A 25,168-nucleotide genomic window follows, 5' to 3' on the forward strand; every position below is an offset into this window, starting at 1 on the left:
TTGAGAAGGGGCATTTTCACTTTCCCTTTTATTCAGCATTGTGTTATTTTAATACTTACGTTGGATCATGAGGTATTTATTTAATAAAAGAGTTTAAAGGAGGGGGAAGAAAAGAGTATGTTTAGCTTTGTGAGAAACTGCCAAACTGTCTTCCACAGTGTCTGTACCGTTTTGCGTTCCCAGAAGCAATGAATGAGTTCTGCTGCTCCACCTCCTGAAAGGTGTTCTCCAGAATGGGTTTTGGCCATTCTGATAGGTGTTTTAGTTTGCAGTTGTTTTAATTTGCAATTCCTTGATGAAACAGGGTGTTTAGCTTTCCTATACTTATTTTCCATCTGAATATTTGCTTTGGCCAGGTGTCTGTCCAGATCTTTTTGCCTGTTTTTAAATTGATCTGTTTATTTTCTTGTTGAATTATCGATATATGAATTCTTCGTATATATTGTATATCAGCCCTTTATCAGCTTTGTTTTCTGCAAATATTTCCTCCCAGCCTATGGCTTAGATTTTCTTTCCCTCTTGTTGACCTTTTAATGCTTATGATTTATGACTAGCCTGCCTTTTCACAGAGAATTACAATAAAACAAGAATAACCTGTTTCATAATAGCATGAGTCAGTCATAAGTAAGTACTCTGATAAAAAGGACTGGTACTCAATCAACAAATATTTATACCTATATATAGGCTAGCACTGAGATTTAGCACACAAAAAGGAAAATAAATAGCAGTATGCTATCTACTGTAGGATACAAATAAGACACTAATGTTTATGTCATATTTTGGTCTTATAGATGTTTAAAATTTTAGTTAAATGATTTTATGATTTTTGAGATTTTTTAACTATAGTTAGAAAAACTTTCCCAAAACCAATTTTCTTTTTAAAAATTATAAAATGTTTTTCCCATAATCCCATAATGTCTTTCCCATAATAACAGTTTTATTGAAATGTAAGTTATATACCATATCATTACATCATCTGAAATGTACCATTCAGTAGTTTTTAGTATGTCCACAAAGTTCTGCAACCATCACACAGTGTTAGAACATTTTCATCATCCCAGGAAGAAACCTCATACCCTTTAGAAATCAATCCCAACTCTCCAACCCTAGGCAACACCTAATTTATTTTCTATTCCTATAAATTATTCTGGATATTCCATATATATAGAATCATATAATATGTGGTCTTTTAAAAATATATATTTATTTGACTGCACTGAGTCTTAGTTGTGGCATTCAGGATCCTTGGTTGCAGCATGTGAACTCTTTCATTGAGGAATGTGAACTCTTGGTTGCAGCATTATGGAATCTAGCTCCCTGACCAGGAATTGAATCTGGACCCCCTGCAGTGGGACAGAATCTTAGCCAGTGGACCACCAGGGAAGTCCCTAATGTGGTCTTTTTGTGGCTGGCTGCTAGTCACTTTAACGTAATGTTTTCAAGGTCTGTCCATGTTTACTTCTTTCTATTGCTGAATAGGATTACCGTGTCACTTTTTATTTGTCCATTCACTAATGGACATTTGGTCATTTCCACTTTGCTGTGAATAATGTACCTGTGAACATTCATGTAGAAGGTTTTGTGTGGACGTGTTTTCTTGGATCTTAAATATATACCTAAGAGTGAATTACATGGAAACCATGCTTAACGTTTTGAGGAAATGACAGACTGTTTTCCAAAGCTGCTGCACCATTTACATTCTCACCAACAGTGTAGGAGAGGGTTCCAGTTTCTCCACCTCCTCACCAACACTTGTTGTTATCTATCTTATTGATTATAACCATCTAGTGGATATCAAGTGGATCTTATTGTGGTTTTGATTTGTATTTCTCTGATGGTTAATGATATTGATCATCTTTTCATGTGCATATTGGACATTTGTTTATCTTCTTTGGAGAAGCAGCTATTCAGGGTTTATGTGTTTTTAATCAGGTTATTTGTCTTTTTATTACTAGAAATGCATTCTTTGTATATGTTAGATACAAGCCCCTTATCAGAGATATGATTTGCAGATATTTTCTCCCCTTCTGTGAGTTATCTTTTCTCTTTCTTGATATCTTTTGAAAACAAAAGATTTTAATTTCAGTGAAGTACAGTTTATCCATTTTCTCTTTTGTTGCTTGTGCTTTGGTGTCACAGCTAAGAAACCATTGCCTGATCCAAGGTCACAAGCATTTACACTCTTTTAAAATCTTTTCTGATAGCATGAGGAATTCTCGATATTATATCCTTCATCGCTTAAGTTTGCATCCATAAAATAATCGTCAAATGTAAAGAAATTAACATCAATACAACAATATTAACTAAACTGAGGCCTTTATCCAGAGTCTTTTTCTGTCCAGGACCCAGACCTGGTCCCCCGCTTGCTTTAGGTGTCACGTCCTCTCATGTCACGCCTACTTCAGTGTGGCTTCCTGTCTGTCTTGTGTCTCATGACCGTGACACCTTCAGTGTGCACTGGTCAGGCATTCTGTTGGACGTCCCTTGGTCTGAGTTTGTCTGGTGATTTCTCACAGTTAGATCAAGACTGTAGACGTGGGGGAGGTGTGCCACAGAGGTGAGGAGCCTTTCACCTCTTATATACATATGCATACCGTTCTCATCACATCATGTGATACTAATGTATCTGATTGCAGTAATGGTAAACTTGATCACTTGGTCAAAGTGTCTGCCATGGTTCTCCACTGTAAAGTTCATATTTTCCTTGCCACACTCTACTCACTGGAAGCTGACCCTGAAGTTCAGCCCACACTCAAAAGCAGAAAATCAAGTAATTTGTGGATTTATCACTGTAATCCTTTATACTTTCACTTTTTTTCTATTAAAATCATTGATCAAATGAAATTCATTTTGATTTTAAGAAAGAGCTAACTTTCTGCCAGTCTCTGACCATTTAATGAAGAACTATCTCGTCTTCCTGATTATCATATACCAAATCCTTATATGTATTCTACCTTTTTATGAATTCTTTATTCTGTTCCTTTGATGATTTTATTCCTTCTCCCATGACAGACTCCCATAGCTCCACATGTAAGTTTTGATAGCATTCAGGGCTATTCCCAAGGAAGGAGTCTGTCTTTTTATTTTTATTATTATTAAGGGAAGGACCCCTGTGGAGAGGAGTACTAGAGAAGAGGGGAAGAAATTGAAGATCCAGGAGTAAAAGAGGGTATTAATATTTAAAGTAGGAATATCTCTAAGAAGATGGGAAGGAAAAGCCTCATCATCCAGGTGGAAGGATTCATCTAAGTGAAGAGAAAAGACCTCTCTTTATCGTAACCTGAGTGAATGAACAAAGGTCCAACACAACACAGATGACTTTAGGACTTCTTGCCGGGAGCTGAGACAGTTCCCACCCAACTAGTTTTCTCTGTCTGTGAGGCCTGCTGTGCTCGGCGTCAGGTAAGGCACGGAGGGGAGAGAGAGAGGTGCAGGTTTAAGGACAGTGGGAGTTTAATGAACATTCCCACAGATAAATCTTGGCATACTTGTGTTTATTTCTATAAAATTTTATTTGCTAACTCAAAGAATATATACATTAACTAAGTTGGAAGGTGGGTCCCCTTAATTTAAAATGAAGCCAACCCTAACGTGCAGTTTGCCCACATGGTCCCAGTATAACCGTTAGTACCTCCCCTTGGTGCTCACCACCAAGCGCTTCCCTTGTGGCTCAGCTGGTAAAGAATCTGCCCACAGTGTGGGAGACCTGGCTTCGATCCTGGGTTGGGAAGATCCCCTGGAGAAGGGAAAGGCTACCCACTCCAGTATTCTGGCCTGGAGAACTCCATGGACTGTATAGTCCCTGGGGTCACAAAGAGTCAGACATGACTGAGCGACTTTCGCTTTCACTGTAGTGCTCTCCAAGTATCTGGTTTAGGTGGCAAATTATACGGTCATCCTATTTATAGGTGTAGCTTGACATAAGGCAAATTGAATAGATTAGCTTATTTAAAAGCTTTTAAAATGTTCTAGTTTGTTAACACTGCTTTATGAGAAAAGCCAACTGAACTGCCTGCCTTGGAAAGAGGACCGTCCGCTTCAGTCCTCTCCCAGCTGAGGGCTCTGCAGTGTAGCTCTAACCGCTCACTGACTGAATGTCTGCAGTGTTGATGTGGCCGGAAGATAAACAGGTTTCCAAAGAGAAGGCGTCACGTGGACCCACACAGTTACCTTAGTGGGGCGGTTTCCTGGCATCCAGTGGGGAAGACTCAGCACTTTCACTGCCGTGGCCCTGGGTTCAATCCCTGGTCAGGGAGCTAAGACCTTGTAAGCTATGTGGCAAGACTAAAAAAAAACAAAACCAAAAAATGGTACCTTAATGATCACCTGGTAGCCCTTTACTTTTTTGAATGAGGAAACTGAAATCTATAACGGTTGAGTTATTCTTTAAGGTTTTAGGGCTAATTAACAGAAAACTCCAGTATTCTTGCATGAAAAATCCCATGGACAGAGGAGCCTGGCAGGTTACAGTCTATGGGGTCACAAAAGAGTTGACATGACTTAGTGACTCAACAACAAACAAAAAACAGATCAGATCCTCAATCCTAGATTTTGTGTGTGTGTTTGCTTTAAAATTTTTTCAAACTACTCCTGAGAAGAGCTATTTGAAAAAATAATACTGTTCATAATTTTTGTGCAGCATACCAGTGCTTTCATGCCATAAAAATTAAGAAAAATTACCTACCTCTGTGTGCTACACGATGGTCTTCAACTTCTGTTGTACCTCGAATTACTACCCACTATACTGTTTATCCCCGGGATCAGGACAAGCGATGGGAAGGTAAGTCATCATTTCTGTAAAATTGTTGAGATCTTTCTAGACACTTTGTATCATTTTGTGGAGGTAAATATTGATATTATGTTTTTCATGAGAGCGTAAAATCACCTAATATTTTGTAACTGTATCAAATCTGTTACATATTAATATTTAGATAAGCAAATATTTGCAAACTTACACTAATAGATCTCAGTAATAAAAGTTGATTTATGGAAGCTGAAGTAAGATAATGCCCTCAAACAGAAACTAAGAGAACATTCTACTCAAACAATAATATACTCTGTATAGCTCTCGCAGGAAGCAGAGGGGCAGTTTATATAAATAATGCTGTAACTCACAAAGAATGAACTTATGTTTGGGGGGGGTGTGAGGGGGAGGGGAGAATGGGGGGACAGATAGTTAGGGAGTTTGGGGTGGTCTAGTACACACTGCTGTATTTAAAATGGATAACCAACAAGAACCGACTGTCTAGCACAGAGAGCTCTGCTCAGTGCCTGTGGCAGCCTGTATGGGAGGGGAGTTTGGGGGACAATGGATACGTGTATGTGTGTGGCTGAGCCCCTTTTGCTATTCACCTGAAACCATCACAGCATTGTTAATCAGCTGTACCCCAAAACAAAATAAAAAGTTTATTTAAAAAAATAATAATGCTGTAAAGAATAGTGAGTACTCATAACCCAACCTTGTGATTTTATCAGGTCGTAGTCACCCCAGAATTGTCATGCATGTTTCAACCCTCTTCACTCCCAGGAGTGAACATGGAGCGGTTTGCAGAGGAGGCGGACGTGGTGATTGTGGGGGCTGGTCCCGCGGGGCTCTCCGCGGCTGCACGGCTCAAGCAGCTGGCCGCCCAGCACGAGAAGGACATCCGCGTGTGTCTGGTGGAGAAAGCTGCTCAGATAGGCGCTCACACCCTCTCAGGGGCATGCCTGGATCCACGAGCTTTACAAGAGCTGTTCCCAGACTGGAAGGAGAAGGGAGTATGATAAGTTGTTATTTATACCAAGTCTCATCTTGATTGTATTTCTATGTCCAGATGAAAGGAATATGGAGAACCCTTTACACCTGGTTCTAGCTCTTAGAGTATAACTGTAGATAGGTTTTTAATTTTAAAAGCGTCCAAAAAATTGACTAACATCAAATATAGTTAATAATTTTTAAATTAACTCATTTTCACATAGTGCCTTCTACATGTTGTATTTGTGTACTGATTTATGAGAAGACATCTTGAGAAGGTCTTTGAATAAATACAGCTTTTTGATTTTGAGGGTATTTCCTAACTTATTCCATAGGTGTTTATATCATTGTTCTTAGTAAAATGTTCTTTAACTTTCCTATTTTTTTTAATACCTAAAGCCAAAAAGGGTAATCTAGTTTTCTAAAGAAATACTTTAGTAAGACCTCTTATAACCTAAGCAGACACGTCACTGGCAAGATATACAGAGAACCCAGGCGCTAGTCTTACTGCGCTCATCATTTGTGTGACCTTGATTAAAATGTTATACTCTGCGTAACTCAGTTTTTTCTTCTGTGAGATGAGCTATGTTATTCCTGTTCAAGGTATTCAAGGTTAGACTAGTTAGTATCTGTGAATACTAAATATTCTATATAAACAGTTGTGAAGACTGTTAACAAACAAAATTCACCCGAGTAAATCTAAAGGTCAAATTGGCTTCATTCAGTGATTCTGAGCAGCACCCCATCTAGCAGACAGAAAGGAGCGCCAAAGAGCAGCAGAACAGGAGAGGTTTTGACAGACAGAACGTGGTTGGGGCATGGAAGTCATAAGCAAAAGCACTGTTTCAGGCGCTGTCGCCTCCCAGGCGGGGGCTCCAGGAGGACACCTCACGAGGACTGGCAGAGAGGCTAAGATGGAATGAGGTTAGCGCTGAGGCTGGGTGTGCTGACCCGGGGCTTAGCACAAGTGACAATGCTTTTCCTTCTGAAGTAGCAAACTTCTTGAAACTTGACATGCTGTAATTATGCCTAATTTCTCTCTTCAGTGTATTTCAGAAATAGGCATCATTGAATTAGTATTGACAAAATGGCAATTCTAATATGAATAGAAAAAAATTTTTCACATCAAAGCCTTATGTAGCCAGGCAGATCCAGTCCATTCTATACCTGTTAATTGTCTTTGTCCAAAGAAAAATAAAGCTTCTCTTCTGTGTCCATTGAGCACTGGAGCCAGTGTCTGCCTGACCTCCACAGAGGCAGGGAGACAGGAGGCCAGCCTCCTTGAGTTTCACTTCAAAGGTGGCTCCAAGGCCCCTAGGAAAGACAGTCTTGAAATGCAAACTGGCTTGTTTAGTTTTTAAAAAGATTCCCACGCATCTGAAAGAGAGAAAGGGTTTACAGTGTCAGGTTTTCCAAAGGAAGTGATGGAAGAAAAGTGAGGAAGACAGTTCTCTTTCCTTTTTGACACATTATTTTATTATTTTGTGTTTACCCTTACAGATATGAACACAAAACATCTTTTTCTCTCCTCCTTTTGTTTCCAGGCTCCTCTCAACACTCCTGTAACAGAAGATAGATTTGGAATTTTAACGGAGAAATACAGAATTCCTGTGCCAATTCTTCCAGGTAAAGAATGATAAATATTGTGGACTTACAGAATTCCACAGCTGGAAGGAACTACATTTCATCTGGTTAAATCCTATCCTTTTACAGATGAGAAAACAAAGGCCCAGAGACTTGAAGGACTTGCCCAAAATTACACAGCTAGCTTGTGGAAAAGAAAGCAGGACCAGAGCCCAGTGCTTTTTTGTCTTCCAGTCTAGGAGAATTGAGATAGTCCTGTAAAGCAACCGGGAATTTCTGATTTAGTTCTGTAATGTTATTTTCAACTTAATAGTTTGAACTCTAGGCCAGAATTGTTAGGAAATAAATTGAAATTATGGCCAGAGGATGATGTGTGTATTTAATGCAGAAATTAGACCTTAGAATTTCTAAATTTAGTATTTAGGATTTTGAGACTTACCGCTAAAAAGTCAGACTTCTGAATCCAGCCTCTGTCTGTAGGTCTCCCAATGAACAATCACGGCAATTACATCGTGCGCCTGGGCCATCTGGTGAGCTGGATGGGGGAGCAGGCGGAAGCCCTGGGTGTGGAGGTGTACCCTGGCTACGCGGCTGCTGAGGTTTGTGCCCCTCTGTTCCTCATGCTGATGGGAAGTGGTCTCTTTTCCTTTTGAAACTAAACCAAGAATGATACAGAAGTAAATAGATAAATATTTTCAAAAAGCCTTAGGATATTAGAATTGTAAGATCAGAAGAAGTCTTAGCAGGATCAATCCAAAGAGTACTTGAAGCCCTGGTATTGTTCCACGTCAGGTGACTGGTCAACCTAGAATGAAAAAAAGCCTCCGATGTACGGATTGTTGGTAATGCGCTCTCCTGTAAATTGAGTAGACATTTCTTTATTTTCTTACAGTGTGTAGAACAAATCTGTGCCCTCCCCCAAGGACAGCTTTCCAATTATTATGCCCTGCTCTCCTGCCCAACCTTCACTTGTTTTTTTTTTTCCAGGTTAAATAGTCTCAATTCTTACAACCACCATGTCACGTATTTTGCATTCCTGCAGTATTCTCATTGCCCTCTGAATGCATTCCCTTTTATGTGGCACCCAGAGTGAATCAACTACTTCAAGCCTGGTTACAGCAAGGCAGGTTACCATGTTCATTCTAGAAACTGTTCTTCCAATAATTCCTTCAAAATAACTCTGGTAACTACATGGCACTATAGATTCTCACTACTTTTTGTTGGGGAAATTACTAGAAAATAAAATCTCCAGCCAAACCAGAAAAAAATCACCTCTACAAATTATAAACAAGAGTGAAGCAGTTTTATTACTGAATGAGCATTAAACCAAGAGTGCAGTGCAATTACAGGCCATCTGCTAGGGAGGTTGCCAAGACGAAAAACTCTTAGCCTTTTACTCAGCCAGACAGATACAGCCCATTACATACATGTTAATCGTCTTTCTCCAAAGGAAAAATAAAGCATCCTATATCTTTTTGACCGGTAGCAAGTGACAGCATGGAGGCAGGCGCGTAGCCCAGACTGTCCCCCAGAGACAGGGAGACTGGACACCATCCTCTGTGGTCACATGTCAGATGTGGCTCTGAGGACCCAAGAAACACTAAGATGCTAACCTACCAGGAATCTTACTTAGCTTTTTACATGATTCCCATATATCTAAGAGAGACAGAAAGAATTTACAGTCAAATTTTCTAAAGGAAATGCTGAAGGAATCTGGATAGGAGAGGGAGTTGTTCTTTTTGTCACCAGTGAAATTAAAATCATCTTTGTTTTTCCCATTACAGTAGATGTAAGCCAGATAAAACACATGGGCCTCTGCCCTACACATCCTGCTACTAGTTTCTGTGTTCCCAGTTCACACACGTGGATTTGGGTTTACGTTTCTCCCGAATAAACTGTTCTTAATGGGAATCAGTGTCCAAGTCACAAGCAGGTGGTTTGTGGCATCCATGGTTTACGCACACACACTCACACTCTGAGCCCCCAGCAGCTCTCCTCTCCTCCCCAGTTTCCTGTTTGCCAGGGCCACCTACAGGTCCAGGCCACAGCCCTGTCCTAGCGTGGGTTTGTTTTCACGGGGTCATGTGCATTGCCGGTGGCTCTGGTCTCGGCTTTTCGCTCGCATGCTTTCTGGCATGAGGTTCTAGTTCTTTCCTGTCCAAAGAGCATCTTCCTCTAGAAGAGACAGAAACCAAGTGAGACAGAGAGTTGTTCCTTCTCATCTTCAGAATCACACTTCTGACCGCTTTGCCCTCTTTCTTTGTGGTCCAGAAATAAGCTTTAATCCCCCCGGGCTGTCTGCAGCCCCACTCTGTTTTGTCTTGTTTGAGGGTTTGGTTTTGGGGTCTGGGCTCACTGGGGAAGAGGCTTTCCTGACACTGTCCTCAGTGCCCCCAGCTGACAGTCCATTATGTCACAGACCCCGAGTCCAGGCTCCGTACACACGCCCTTGACCTCTGAACGTGGCAGACGGCCTCCCACTGCCTCTTCCTGGCTCCCTGGTGTCCTCTCGGTAGCTCTCCCATTTTTCCTCATCAGGTCGGGACATTTCCTCCATTCCCAGCTGTTTGAGCTGAGTTCTGTTGCATCTTGAAGGGAGTATCTTAAAAGCACATCTCTTATGAACATTCTTACCTCAACATTCTTACCTAAACATTCTTAAGCCTGTGTCTCTATAATCTAGAGAATAAGTTCACCTTCTAAAAATTGAAGGCTGTTTGTTGTTTGCTTGCAAGACAGTTATGAGTCTCTAGGTGATAATGAAAGTGTTTTCATTTTAGGTCCTTTTTCATGAAGATGGCAGTGTAAAAGGAATTGCCACAAATGACGTAGGGATACAGAAGGATGGTGCACCAAAGGTGAGCCTGTGGACAGTTCGTGCTCAGCACACTGACAGTAAAATATAAAACTAACTCATACTCAATGATCTAGTCTTGCTACAAACTGCACATTAATTAAGTGCATGTTAGTGTTTAGTTATTAATGTGGAATTTTGTCTCATTGTTAAAAAATAAACATCTTTGAATTAAACATAATTTAGATAAGTAGATATAACATGTTTAAGAACAATTTTCTTAAAAGGTAAAAACATGATTCCTATAAATATAAAACAAACACAGGTCACAGATATTATTTCATTCATTCATTCATGAGGAAATTGATAAGATGTTATAGCCAGTTCAAGGAAAATCAAAAGACATACACACGTGGGTCAGCTGCTCAACTTCCCTCCACAGTCCTCCACTTCCGTGGACAAGAGTCATTTGCATCACTACTGTCAGTAATGTGGATTGAATCTTTGACATCTTTTAGTAAATATAAGACTGATTGCCTTTCTCACTTTCAGAATATGCCTGAATGGCCTTCCAGTTTTCACAGCTCATTATTTTTGAATTTGCAAAAGAAGAGCTCTTAATACGTGGATCTCAGCTCTGTTAGGTCCCTTGGAAAGGACAAGGGAAAAATAACCTTCCTTTCCTATAACAAGAACAAAACACAGATTAACATCTTGATAAACAAACTTGTCTATTCATATTTGTTTATTGTCTTAATTTCTCAACTAGATTAGAAGCCCTTGAAGGCTGAGATCTTGGAGGGTTACGCCAAGGCTGGCACAGTGCCAGGTAATGCCAGGGCCTCAGGAAAGATGGGTTGCCTCCTTTTCTCCAATTATACAGCAGAACTGGGCATCTAATCTAGCATTTCCTCCAGCAGGTCTTCCTGCTTCTCACTCCTTCATGCTTAGCAAGAAGCACGTGCCCAAGTCCTCAAGTCTTACTGCCTCACTGTTCCTCCCGGTGGCTTACCTGGCTGCACAGAATCACATGAGGTCGTAGGACTCAGCCTGTCCTATGGCAGGGCCATGGAGCTGGCTTGTAACTGGCCCCAGGGATTCTGATGCACAGCCAGGTTTGCGGACACCTGTTCTCTCATCCTGCTTCTCTTAGTATGGCATGTGCCTGCAGCACAAACAGCCAAAACTCTGAAAACAGTTTATGACGAAGTAAGGGTTTATTCCAGGATGGCGGGCAACTTGGGGAAAGAAGTCCCTCAGATCCAGTCCAGCTTGGTCTTTGAGCTGAGGGTGTCTTAAAGCAGAAAAATAAAGAAGTTAGGATTGGAAATTCCCTGGGGGTCCAGTGGTTAAGAATTGGCAATCTCACTGCTGAGGGCCCAGGTTCAATTGCTAGTCGGGGAACTAAGATCCCGCAAGCCACACAGTGTGGCCGAGAGGGAAAAAAAAGCTGGGATTAACCACTTCCTCTGACTGGGGAGTCGGGATGTCTCTGGTTTACGACTCTCTGGGCCAGGTACTCTGTGCCTCCAGGGTTTGTGGGCTCATCTCGCACTGGAGAAACAGCCTGAGTTTGTACATTAGTGATGGATCTGTAACAGCAGTTGTAGTACATGGAAGGTATTTTCATGATAGCCACTGTAGTCACCTGACTCTGGTTGATTGCTGTTCAGAGAGCACAGGGTGAGGTCAGAGGCGACAGAAAGGGAATAAAATTCTGGATCAAGAAACTTGGTTAAGGAAACTCAGTTTTCTGTGTGTTTTTTGTTTTGTTTTGTTTTTTACACTTTCAACTTTTTTTTAAGTAGTACATAGTATTTTTTATTGACTGTTATTGAAAAGAGAGTAAGCCTTGTCCAAGATGTAGTTCGGTCAAGAAATGACTGCTCTTGTCTTTGTCCTTTTTAATTTTTATTGGAGTGCAGTTGTTTTAAAATGTTAGCGTCCGCTGTGCAACATAGTGAATGACCTGTATGTGTGTCCCCTCTGTTTTGGATTTCCTTCCTGTTTAGGTCACCACAGAACCCTGAGTATAGCCCCATGCTATACAGTAGGTTCTCACTAGCTATCTATCTTACACATAGTATCAGTATTGTATATATGTCAGTCCCAATCTCCCAATTTATTTCACCTCCCCTTCCCTTCTTGGTAGCCATATGTTTGTTCACTTCATCTGTGTCTCTGTTTCTGCTCTGCAAGTGTTGATAATATCATCTGTACCATTTTTCTAGATTTCATACATATGCATTAATATACACTTTTTTTTTCTGTTTCTGACTTACTTCACTCTGTGTGACAGTCTCTAGGTCCATCCATGTCTCTGCAAATGGCACAGTTCCATTCCTTTTTAAGGCTGAGTAGTATTCCATCATGTATGTGTACCACGCCGTCTTTATCTGTTTCTCTGTTGATGGACGTTTTAGGTTGCTTCCATGTCCTGGCTATTGTAAACAGTGCTGCAGTAAACATTGAAGTTCATGTGTTTTTTCAAATTATGGTTTTCTCTGGGTATATGCCTAGGAATAGGGTTATTCAATCATATGGTAGTTCTATTTTTAGTTTGTAAAGGACCCTTGATTCTGTTCTCCATAGTGACTGCACCAGCTTACATTCCTACTCACAGTGTAAGAAGGGGAACTTAATTCTAAGGGGACTTAATAATAACAAAAGAATATTGTTTTTCCTATGTTCTTCCTGTGTTATGGCTATTCTTTTCTATATTATGATCAGTTAATTATAAATTGCCATTTACTCTTTAAAAATTTTTGTGTTTAATATTACCACAACATTGAGGCACACAAATTCTCCCATTCTGATACTTTCTTTTTGTGTGTGTTCTTGTGGTATTTGTCCAAATGTATATTTTTGTGTTCTGTGCTTTGTAGTTGTAAAAACGTTTTTATGTTTTATATATTGTGTATATATAGATGTAACAGCATAGAAGAGTACAGTGGAATCTCAGTAATTTGAGCTACAGAGTCTAAGTTTTTCACTTTGTCTTCATATAGCCGTGTGGAAGGGGAAGAACCAAGGGTCGACTGTGTCCTCTGCTGTTCGGCTGATTTATCCGGGCATGGCTGGGCTTCCCCCTGCCCCTCTGGTGGCTCACAGACACCTCGCCTGCAGACCCAGTTCTCTCCTGTCACCCGGCCTCCTGGCGGGAATGCTGGCCCAGCTGAATAACTTCCTTCCAGAAACGCTTCCTGCTTTTCACCCCGCCTTCTCCTGGTCTTCCTGGTGTTTCATGGGCCCCCTTCTGCCTTTGCCTGCTCATCCTCTGCCACCCCCACCCTGCCCATCCTCCAAGTATCTGGGCTCTAGGCTTCACTGTGGGATCCTCTGGCTATATTTTCTCCATAGTGGCCTCATTTGGTGACACAACTTTAAACACCTCTCCCCCAAGTCCCAGAATTATTGTCCAGCTGCTCATTCAGTAGCTCTAATCTTAGATCTGTCAGGCTTCTTACTGTCAGAATTCCTTTTTTTTTTAGTTTTTATTTATTTGTATATTTTTGGCCGCTCTGGGTCTCTGTTGCTGTGTGAGGACTTTGCTCTAGCTGCGGCAAGTGGGTGCTACTCTTCACTGCAGTGCCTGGGCTTCTCTCATTGCAGTGGCTTCTGGGCTCCAAGGCATGCAGGCTTCAGTAGCTGCAGCTCCCAGGGTCTAGAGCAGAGGCTCAGTAGTTGTGGCACATGGGCTTAGTTCCGCAGCATGTGGGATCCTCACCGACCAGGCATCGAACCCGCGTCTCCTGCACTGGCATGGGATTCTTTACCGCTGAGCCACCAGGGAAGCCCCCTGTCAGAATTCTGATGTGGACGTTTTCACATTTCGGAGGTTAAATGACTTGCCCAGGGTCAGACCCCTGGTAGGCGGTGTGGCTAGGATTGGAATAGAAGCGGTATGGCTCCAGGACTGCCCCTTGCACACAGTGGGGTGTGTTGCCTCTAAGAGGAAGCAGAATTATACTGAGGAGTACTTTAGTTCACTGAGACTGAATTGTTGTGGTGTAAGTTAAGCTGAATAAACTGCATGTCTATCTGGAAGCAGATGGGGTTGGACCTTTGTTTTATAAAAATTCTGATGACTTCTTAAAACAATTAAAAAAAAAAGGTAGAAGGAAACCTAGATTATAATTACAACCTAGGTGTAAGGTAGGCCATCCTATAACAGAAATTAGAAACCTATAAGACAGGCCTTTTTAAATGACTGTATAGCAAAAATACCGAGAAGTCTGCAGATAAGCAGTAGACTGGGGAAAATAATTTGAGTGCCAGTGATATCGAAGAGCACTTCTACATTGACAAGAAAAAGAGAACACGTTAGAAAAACGGGCAGAATCTTAAAAAATGAGAGTGGACAGAAGAGCAGATCCAGGTGAGCACTGACCGGGAGGCAGGTCCTTGGATGTCTCTTGTCCAGGGTCCATGGCTCCCAGGCCAGCGCCTCACAGAGACCCTTCCTGCTCCCCCAGTCATGCGGCTCTCCCCCAGAACCCCTGCCAGCGCCGTACTCCCCCCTCCAGGCGTGCAGTCACACTTGGTCCTTGTACACCCACGTAGTTATTGATATTTAGTCCTGCCCCTGTGCCTCGCCCCAGGGAATGAACGGTGTTTTTCTGTCACCTCTTCCCCAGTGCCTCTCGTAGAACCTGGTACACCGGATGCATTCAGCTAATATTTCTTGAATCAAAAAGAAAAAGATGCTGAAGAGAGTAATCAGGAAAATGCAAATTAGCACAGCAATGCATTAGTACTACCCTTAGCAAAAGCATAAGAAGAAAAGGTATGGGCTTGCCCGGTGGCTCAGGGGTAAAGAATCCGCCTGCCAATACAGGAGGTGCAGATTCGATCTCTGGGTTGGGAACATCCCCTGGAGAGGGAAATGGCAACCCAGTCCAGTGCTCTTGCCGGAGAAGCCCTGGTGAGCTGCAGTCCATGGGGTCGCAAAGAGTCAGACACAGCTGAGCACACACACACATTGTCACTAGCTGGAAATAGGGTAAGTGTCTTCTTACGTAATGCGGGCAGCAGTGTGAGTTGTTCAGACTCTGGGGAAGACATTCTGAGGATATCTAGTAAAATTAAAGAAGGTGTGTCCAGGAGTAGCAGTGCCACTCCTGGAACCTAACTTAGAGGAACAAAAGCACCAATGTTGTAAGGGCACGTATACAGGGTGTATGTTTTATAACCTGCTATTCATCACAAATGACCGGAAACAGTGAATGTCTGTTACCCGTTAGCAGAAGCACCAACCTGTGGTGTTCCCACATGGAAAGATTTGAGCCACACAGTGACTTGGGAGATTTCCATGAAGTGTTATGGTGAGAAAAGTAAGATGCACAAAAGGTTGGATTATATGATCCTATTTTTGTGAAATCAGGAGCCAGAAAAGTTTGGGTGTATATGTAAGATCTCAGTATATAGGCGTGTGTATATATTTGGGTAACACTCCGCACACTAGGTTCTTAACATGGTTTATGGATGATGAAGTGTAGTAAGAGGAAGACAAAAACAAATTCAGAGGTACTAATCATAGGCATATATAGGGTGCATGTGTGTGTGGATGATGCACAAGACAAGCACAGATGTACCGGCAAATGCAAAAGTGTTCACACGCCCAGTAATGGAAGTTCCTGATTTATCCCTCCCCACCTCCCCATACATTTCTTCTTTGGTAACCATAGGTTTATTTTCGAAGCCTGTGAGTCTGTTTCTGTTGTGTAAATAAGTTCATTTGTATCATTTTTTGAAAATTAGATCCCACTTATGAGTGGTACCATGTGATAGTTGTTTTTCTCTGTCTGACTTACTTAGAATGATCATCTCTGGGTCCATTCATGTTGCTGCAGATGGTATTATTTCATTCTTTTTTATGGCTGAGTAATATTTCTTTCTGTATATGTACCACATCTTCTTTATCCTTTCATCTGTTAATGAACATTTAAGTTGCTTCCATGTCTTGGCTAATGTAAACAGTGCTGCAATGACTGTAGGAGTGCTTCCATCTTTTTGAATTAAGAGTTTTCTCCAGATATATGCACAAGAGTAGGATTGCTGGATAATATGGTAGTTCTGTTTTTAGTTTCTTAAGGAATCTCCATACTGTTCTCCATAGTAGCTGCATCAGCTTACATTCCCATCAACAGTGTAGGAGAGTTTCCTTTTCCCCAGCCCCTCTCCAACATTTGTTATTTGTAGACTTTTTGATGATGGCTCTGCCAACTGGTGTGAGGTAAAAAATGTTTTTTAATGATAGAAGTTTCAGGTATCCAGTGTTATAATCCAACGTCTGTATGCACTGGAGAGTGACAACCACGCCAAGCCTGGTTACCATCTGTCACCACACAGTTGAGCCCCTTCGTCCATTTGCCTTTCCCCTCACTTCTCACTGTATATTCATTTGTAGGTGGTGGGAAGAGGGAGCGTGCTCTGTTTGTTTGTTTTAATGCTTACAAACTTAACCATTCAATCAAGTACTTTTGAAGTGAAAAAGTAAATATAATAAAGACACAAGATATTGATTGACTGCCTTATAAATTTAATTTCCACTTATAACAGTAATTAGTTTTACTCCTAGAATTATATATTTGTACTTTCTCTTCTATATCTGAATCATAGTTCAATTCAAAACGAACCAGAATGTGAACATTTTAAAAACTGTCAAATGTTGCAATTTAACGTGTTCTTATTTCTTAGACAACTTTCGAGCGGGGATTGGAACTACATGCTAAAGTCACGATTTTTGCAGAGGGCTGCCACGGACACCTGGCCAAGCAGCTGTACCGCAAGTTTGACTTAAGGGCCAGCTGCCAGCCTCAGACCTACGGAATCGGGCTGAAGGAGGTACCTGCATTTGCTGGTGTAATTTTAATGTGGCAGGATGAAGCTTACACTCATTTGTGTTCTCATGTAATTATCATTAGTCAGAAATGTTCACAATGACTGAAAATATTTGGGATATTTTTCAAGGGGCTTTGCTGGTGGCTCAGACAGTAAAGCGTCTGTCTGCAATGCAGGAGACCCGGGTTCGATCCCTGGGTTGGGAAGATCCCCTGGAGAGGGAAATGGCAGTCCACTCCAGTACTCTTTTTTTTTTTTCCATTTATTTTTATTAGTTGGAGGCTAATTACTTTACAGTATTGTAGTGGTTTTTGCCATACATTGACATGAATCAGCCATGGATTCACATGTGTTCCCCATCCTGAACCCCCCTCCCACCTCCCTCTCCACCCGATCCCTCTGGGTCTTCCCAGTGCACCAGCCCTGAGCACTTGTCTCATGCATCCCACCTGGGCTGGTGATCTGTTTCACCCTTGATAATATACATGTTTCGATGCTGTTCTCTCAGATCATCCCACCCTCACCTTCTCCCAGAGTCCAAAAGTCTGTTCTGTACTTCTGTGTCTCTTTTTCTGTTTTGCATATATGGTTATCGTTACCATCTTTCTAAATTCCATATATAAGCGTTAGTATACTGTATTGGTCTTTATCTTTCTGGCTTACTTCACTCTGTATAATGGGTTTCAGTTTCATCCATCTCATTAGAACTGATTCAAATGAATTCTTTTTAGTGGCTGAGTAATATTCCATGGTGTATATGTACCACAGCTTCCTTATCCTTTCATCTGCTGATGGACATCTAGGTTGCTTCCATGTCCTGGCTATTATAAACAGTGCTGCGATGAACATTGGGGTGCACGTGTCTCTTTCAGATCTGGTTTCCTCAGTGTGTATGCCCAGGAGTGGTATTGCTGGGTCATATGGCAGTTCTATTTCCAGTTTTTTAAGAAATCTCCACACTGTTCTCCATAGTGGCTGTACTAGTTTGCATTCCCACCAACAGTGTAAGAGGGTTCCCTTTTCTCCACACCCTCTCCAGCATTTATTGCTTGTAGACTTTTGGATAGCAGCCATCCTGACTGGCGTGTAATGGTTCCTCATTGTGGTTTTGATTTGCATTTCTCTGATAATGAGTGATGTTGAGCATCTTTTCATGTGTTTGTTAGCCATCTGTATGTCTTCTTTGGAGAAATGTCTGTTTAGTTCTTTGGTCCATTTTTTGATTGGGTCATTTGTTTTTCTGGAATTGAGCTTCAGGAGTCGCTTGTATATTTTTGAGATTAATCCTTTGTCTGTTTCTTCATTTGCTATTATTTTCTCCCAATCTGAGGGCTGTCTTTTCACCTTGCTTATAGTTTCCTTTGTTGTGCAAAAGCTTTTTAAGTTTCATTAGGTCCCATTTGTTTATTTTTGCTTTTATTTCCAATATTCTGGGAGGTGGGTCATAGAGGATTCTGCTGTGATTTATGTCAGAGCCACTCCAGTACTCTTGCCTGGAAAAATCCCATGGATGGAGGAGCCTGGTAGGCTACAGTTTATGGGGTCGCAAAGAGTCAGACATGACTGGGCAACTTCACTTTCTTTCAAGGGGCTAGTGAATATTGCTAATCAAATTTCACTATTATATAAATTGTGTCTGCATGTTCTAATTGTTTTATCAAATGTTGATTGAAATAAGTCTTGAATTTGAAAATATTTGTGACATTAATTTTTTTTCATTGTAATTCCATTTCCTTAATAGGATTTGACCTGTTATCCATATGCTCTTTTTAAGATGACCACATCCTATAAGAATTATTTATTCAAAATTATAATGTAAATATAATTTAGTTTATGGAATACCCACTCAATATATTTAATCTACAGCATACATTTTTATTAGGTTAAATGTATATTTTCTCAGCTTATTCAATCTCTAGGCTGTTTTCCAAAACCTTAGGTTTATTAGCATAAAAGTTTCATTATAATTCTTTTGTTAAAAATATTTTTGGGGGTAAAACTCAGAAAGGTTCAAATTCTGTACATAGCTAGATTTGTTATATTGTGAATAAGGGCTTGTTTTGGCAGATTGCTTCCTTTGTGGCTCAATTGGTAAAGAATCCGCCTGCAATGCAGGAGACCCTGGTTCGATTCCTGGGTCAGGGAGATCTGCCGGAGATGGGATAGGTTACCTACTCCAGTATTCTTGGGCTTCTCTTGTGGCTCAGCTGGTAAAGAATCTGCCTGCAATATGGGAGACCTGGGTTCGATCCCTAGGTTGGAAAGATTCCCTGGAAAAGGGAAAGGCTACCCTCTCCAGTATTCTAGCCTAGGGAATTCCATGGACTGTATCTTCCATGGGGTCGCAAAGAGTCGGACATGACTGAGCAACCTTCATTTGGCAGATTGCACTTAACACTATGTGATGTCACATAAAATCTGATTTTTAGATAGTATTTCACATGGACATTGTTGTATAAAATTTAGACCTTACCCTTCTGAAAGTAGGATCATCAATTTGCTTCAGTTGGGGAGAAGGCAGTGCAGGAGGAAATAAACTTTTCTACTGAAAACTAGCATCTATCCTGTAAAGTAGCAGCTCTGACGTGCAGGGCTCAGTGCACTTTATGAGGCAAGCACTCCCACGAGGCCCCCACCTGGATCCAGGTGTAGGTGGCTGCCAGCACCTCATCCCCTCTATGGCGTTTCCTACGAACATGAACACCTTACCCATTTGAGAACCTGATTAATGTCTTAAAGCATTCCTCACTTTCCTAACTAGTTTCTTTACTTCTGTTCATCCCTGCAGTTTGCTGGGATGTTTGAAATGCCTTTTATGTGTTTCTCTTGTTAGAGTTTTCCATTAAACTTCATAAATAAAACATAGAACTTAGCAGGTTTTGTACATGTGGTGACATAAAATATCTAAATAATACACCAGGACCCTTTTTTTTTTTAAAGTTATGGGTTATTGATGAGAAGAAGTGGAAACCTGGGAGAGTGGATCACACCGTCGGCTGGCCCCTGGACAGACACACCTACGGGGGCTCGTTCCTCTACCACCTGAATGAAGGGGAGCCCCTGGTAGCGCTTGGCTTTGTGGTGAGTCATGTGCCCGTGATGGGAAATTCCACTGCGAGAGTCAGTGCTCCTTAGTGTTACAAAACCAGGGAGTCACATCTGGAGAATGTAAAAGGATAGTCATGTAAAGCTTACTTTCTGCTTTTATCCACGCATGAAATGCTTGTGACCGTTGTCAACATCAGTCCACTTCTGCTACACGCCAGACCCTATGCTGGGTGCTTCCCTGGGAATCCTGTTCCATAAGATTCCCATGAAGTCTGTCCATCCTTATTTTACTTATGGGAAAACTGAAGTTCACATAGGCGAAACAGCCTTCCCAAACACACCCATTAAGTGACAGAGGCAGGACTCCCGCCCAGACCTGTCCTACCTGAAGCCCGTGTCCACTGAGGCACGCCATCACTGGAAATGCAGTCCACAGCGGGTTTGAACCTGTAATTTTCAACAGGAACCTTTTCTCCCTCTTGGTCACTTACATCTTTGCAATAAATTATATCTTGAACATTACAGGGAATGGAAAAACAATATGAGTTACTGCACCTTGCCGTTGGTTGCAGCTTTATAGTTTCAATGTCGATTAGACTTGTGTATGATACGTTAAATGTGTGCACTATTGGTGTGTTCAGTGCATTCCTTTTGTTTATTTTTTATAGTGATTTAACCTTCTCAGAGCAAAAAAGGCTTTGTTATTAATTTCAGCATTTTGCAATGCCATGTAAAATATGACCTCCATTATTTCTTGCCCTCTTTATAAGTATGATTATATTCAGTTTCTTAATTTTTGCCTCAGTGTACTGTATAGAGCTTATTAGTTGATGTCTAGAGTTGGTGTTGATAAATGAATAATAAATTATTACAACTCCTTTTGTAGACACATAATGCATGACATCTACCTACAAATATTTTTTAATTTTGATTTTGATTTAGAGAGTACAGTGATTTATCAATATCTTCTAAGTATTTTAAGTTTTGCAAGTTATAAAATCATGGCATCTATTGTTTGCCCTTCTTTTTCAAAGAGATTTTATTCCAATTATTTAATTATATTTGAATCATTGCATGTATTTCTGTAAGTCCTTTGAGAATAAGAATTTTAATGTACATGTTTTCTTATAAATAATTGCTCATACTTCATACTTGATATAATTTGAAATAGCAATGTCTCATTTAGATATAAACATTTTAAGGTTGGTCTGGACTATCAAAACCCATACCTCAGTCCATTTAGAGAGTTTCAGAGGTGGAAACACCACCCCAGCATCCAGCCAACACTGGAAGGTGGGAAGAGGATTGCCTATGGAGCCAGAGCACTCAATGAAGGTGGCCTTCAGGTAACTCTGCCTTCTCTTTTATTCCTGATTTCTGTATCGCGAATGCAGCGTTGAAGCATGAGATCACAACCCTAGGTAAAGAATAGAAGGTTATCTCATAGGGAGAAAATTTAAGTAACCAAGCAAAGCACTCTAGTATTTATAAAACGTACCTACCACACCAGAGGTAAATAAATTATACCATGGATTTGGTTTTAAGGATATACTTGTTTCTAGAGAAAAATTCATGGGCCTTTTTTTGTTTGTTGGCTTGTTTTTAACCAGAAAGTTTAAACAAGGTCTTCTCCTTTATTCCTTAGCTAGCTGCCAGGAAAGTCAAGAATGATAGTAGTTTTTAGCAAAGGTAATTAATTCATCTCAACTACCTAGTAATATCCAAGCCCTTTAAGTGGCCTCTGCTAAGTTTTTACCCTTATGTGTCCTATTTTAGTATATGTTCAAAATTAGAACTACTTCAGAAATTGGATATCTTTTTAAATTTATTGTAAAAGTAACAAATAGATCATAGAAAATTGAGAAAAGTTAACTTAACCTTAAGTGAAGTTCTAAATACATTCATAAAGTCAAGTAAAATCACAACTAAATTATGAATGGAATTGCTAGAGTTCTAAAATAACACTGTTCCTAAGTTCCATTGCTATAGGATTACCTCTCATGAGGTTTTTTTTCTAGAGTATAGTTACTCATTTGCAATAATTTTTGTTAAATTGCCAGTGTTCAAGCCCATTTAACTCTTTTGAATAATGTCCACAATAGCTACTGCCCCCCTGATGCTACTCTTGAATTTCTACTATGAAGGCTTCTGTATACTCAACAGTACATACAGATTCGTATTTACATCATCTGCCTGTTCACTTCAAAGCCCCAGATGATCTTTAGATGGGCAGGAAGAGATGATCCGCACCCGCCCCACACACACGCACACTTCTTACCTAAGTTTTCTGATTTAATTAGTCAGAAATTTGGAAACTCCTATTAAGTTTTTGAAGACCCTTAAGATGCAAAATTTGAGGACATGGGATTTTATTTTGAGTATTACAAGTATTATTTTGAGTATAACAAGTATTACATGACTTTTTGTTTTTCTTTCCTCAGTCTGTACCAAAGCTTTCTAATTATTTAGCCCTGTTCAACAGTTTTCCCAGGATCCATTTCTCAGTACGAGTTTCCCTGGGCCCCTAGCTCCTTAACAAGATGCTCAGCTGCCAATAACTCCTCCCACACAGGTTGGGGTCCTCCCAGAACTGAAAAACACGCATTTCCCTTGGACCACAACACTTAGGACGTAAGCGCCCCTTGGGAAGAATTTACACTAGCAATCCATGTCCTTTTATTAAACTTCCATCTTCTGGTTCTTGAATCAAATCTAGGAATAGCAAGCCTTATTTGAGAGAAGCGTTGTCAGGATCAGGTGCTGACGGTTCTCTGTTTTCGGCCCCGGGCATTCTTTCTGTGGTCTGCTCCGTGCTCCTGACTTTGGGCTCTTGTCCCTGTGGTTGTTACTGAGGTGGTCTGAGAACCCGGCCATCAGTGACCCACACGTGCTGTGAAGGCCCTGGCCCAGCCCCGTTTGCTTGTCACCCCGCTCCCTCGAGGCCAGGCTCCTGTAACCGCCAGGAGCTGGGCCAGCGCGCCCTCGGCGTGGCGGCTGGTGGCAGGGCCTCCCCGTGGGCCTCCTCGCCTCGGGGTCCCCGTCAGCTTCATCTGGCAGGCTGTCACGCCCTCCGCTTTCTCAGCAGAGACTCATGGCGTACCTTAGGAAGCTTCCAGAGAAGGAAATAATACATGACGAGGAGAGAGCCACGCCACCGACTATCTCTTTTTTCATTTTTACTCTGCAGGTTAGATGACAGTACATTTTCCTGTGCTAACTATCCGCAACTTAGCTGCTACATTCTGGGACTAAACCAAAACATCACCACCTTTGATTACATTGTTTTTCATCAGAAGTGTGTACTGAGGTCCAAACAATCGTCTTAAAATTTATTTTGAAAAAAATAAAAATAAATTTAAAAAAATTTATTTTGGGAAATTCAATTTACTCTTAGGTTAAGTAAAATATATTATTTAGGGTGGTAGCTAATTGTGGTGATGCCATGACTACAATCTAGGTTTCCACCCCTGAACACCAGGGTAAAAGGGCACGTAGAGTGAAGATAGCATTCTTGGTAAATTCTGTGTTACCCAGAATGGCTATGAAAGCAAATCACATTTTACATAATAGTCTTTCAGGTTTAGAGAATATTTTTAATTATGACATGGATATGTATAAATAACATTTTATCTAAGTGTTGATGCTCTGGTCTTACATAGGTCTCATGTAGGTAAGTCATGGGGAGGGAGATGGGAAATTCCTTAATAGAATTTAAGGAACCCTTAAAGAGGGACAGTCCTGACCCTCACTCCCAGGGAAAAACTGCTTTTGCTCCTATTTTTCCTTTCACTGTATTCATTTTCATGTAATTTTTTTTTTTCAGCTTTTCTCTACAGCTTTAAAAGAGGCTATAGTGTGGAGCATTTAGTTTTAGAGTGTTGGTTGAATCTGAACTAACAAATGCGCTTTCTTTCTTTCCTCAGTCTATACCAAAGCTCACCTTCCCTGGGGGTTTACTTATTGGTTGTAGCCCTGGTTTCATGAATGTTCCCAAGATCAAAGGCACTCACACAGCAATGAAAAGTGGTATTCTGGCAGCAGAATCTATTTTTAATCAACTAACTAATGAAAATCTCCAATCAAAGACAATAGGTAAGAACTTCCTATGTATTCTCAGTTTCTTCACAAGGACATTTAGAAAGAAGCTATTGAAACATACACTCAGAGTGCAGATAGAGGAGGACAATAAATACAATTAAGAGTCTTGGTCTTCATGTTTATTTCACTGGATACTGGAAGATGCCCACTGTGTCTGTCCTTTACACAAAGCGCTAAGATGCGTGCTGGGCAAAGAAGCCTGTGGCCCACGCACCGCGAGCGAGGTTTTTCCGGCCACCTTCTCGTTTATGAACGTGGAAAGCGGAGCAGTGCCCGCAGTGTCCTGGCCCCAGGAACACCGTCAGCATGAGGGCCCCCCACACACACACGCCCAGAGAGACCCTCGCCAGTAGCACGATCAGCATGAGGGCCCCACATCACATCACACACACGGCAGCACCCCTAGATGTTCACTCCTGGGCAGGCAGAGGGGTCATGGCTGCAGGCTCCACAGGCCTGGCCCAAGGACCCCTCAGGAGACCCTTCATCCGAGGACAGCCTCTTCTCAGGCAGTCTCATCTCTTCCCCAAGAACAGCGGGACCTGCCCCACCCTCTGCCATCACCTCCTTTCACTCTCCAGGTCCTGGGAGCGCCAGGCACCCCTGAGTTCCCTGCACCTCTGCTCAGATCTCTTTAGTGGCTCCATGTTGATCAGTGAATCTGCAGCACACACACATATGTACACACGTATCTACACATACACATATGTATTCACACACACACTCCCAGACCCAGCCCCTCTTTCCATATGGTATTTTCCACCTTTTGGCGGAATTGATCAACTTTATCTCCTGCCTTCTGGGTGGAAACTCAAGAGCAGGGGCTCCATTCCCTGTGAACCACAAACAGCAGTAGCAACTCAGTACTTGATTTACGTACTCCACAGAGTCCGGTAACTTGATGCTTGCCCAAGTAGGTTGTACCTTCAGGCGTCCTGGAGATGTGGAGGCCTGGGCAGGGGCAGGGGGAGGAGCTGCAGGGGACTGATCCTCACCAAGGGTGTGTCCCCAGGGTGCTCTCACTGCACCCGGGGTTCCTCACCGGAAGGGTGGAGTGAGCAGGTGGA

General features: G+C 41.5%; 1 protein-coding gene across 2 annotated transcripts in view; it reads left to right on the top strand.

Moving 5' to 3' along the window:
• Positions 1-25,168, top strand: part of ETFDH (electron transfer flavoprotein dehydrogenase) — a 43,133-nt gene that overhangs the window by 13,089 nt on the left and 4,876 nt on the right. For both annotated transcript variants that reach the window (XM_065904647.1, XM_065904648.1), the window contains exons 2-10: positions 4,640-4,780; positions 5,528-5,757; positions 7,279-7,360; positions 7,799-7,917; positions 10,099-10,176; positions 16,812-16,958; positions 19,896-20,036; positions 21,206-21,349; positions 23,927-24,095. In XM_065904647.1, the coding sequence (XP_065760719.1) occupies positions 4,640-4,780; positions 5,528-5,757; positions 7,279-7,360; positions 7,799-7,917; positions 10,099-10,176; positions 16,812-16,958; positions 19,896-20,036; positions 21,206-21,349; positions 23,927-24,095 (1,251 nt within the window). The remainder of the gene's footprint in view (positions 1-4,639; positions 4,781-5,527; positions 5,758-7,278; positions 7,361-7,798; positions 7,918-10,098; positions 10,177-16,811; positions 16,959-19,895; positions 20,037-21,205; positions 21,350-23,926; positions 24,096-25,168) is intronic.

This window comes from Muntiacus reevesi, chromosome 13 (assembly GCF_963930625.1).
Source record: "Muntiacus reevesi chromosome 13, mMunRee1.1, whole genome shotgun sequence".
Classification (NCBI taxonomy): Eukaryota; Metazoa; Chordata; class Mammalia; order Artiodactyla; family Cervidae; genus Muntiacus; species Muntiacus reevesi.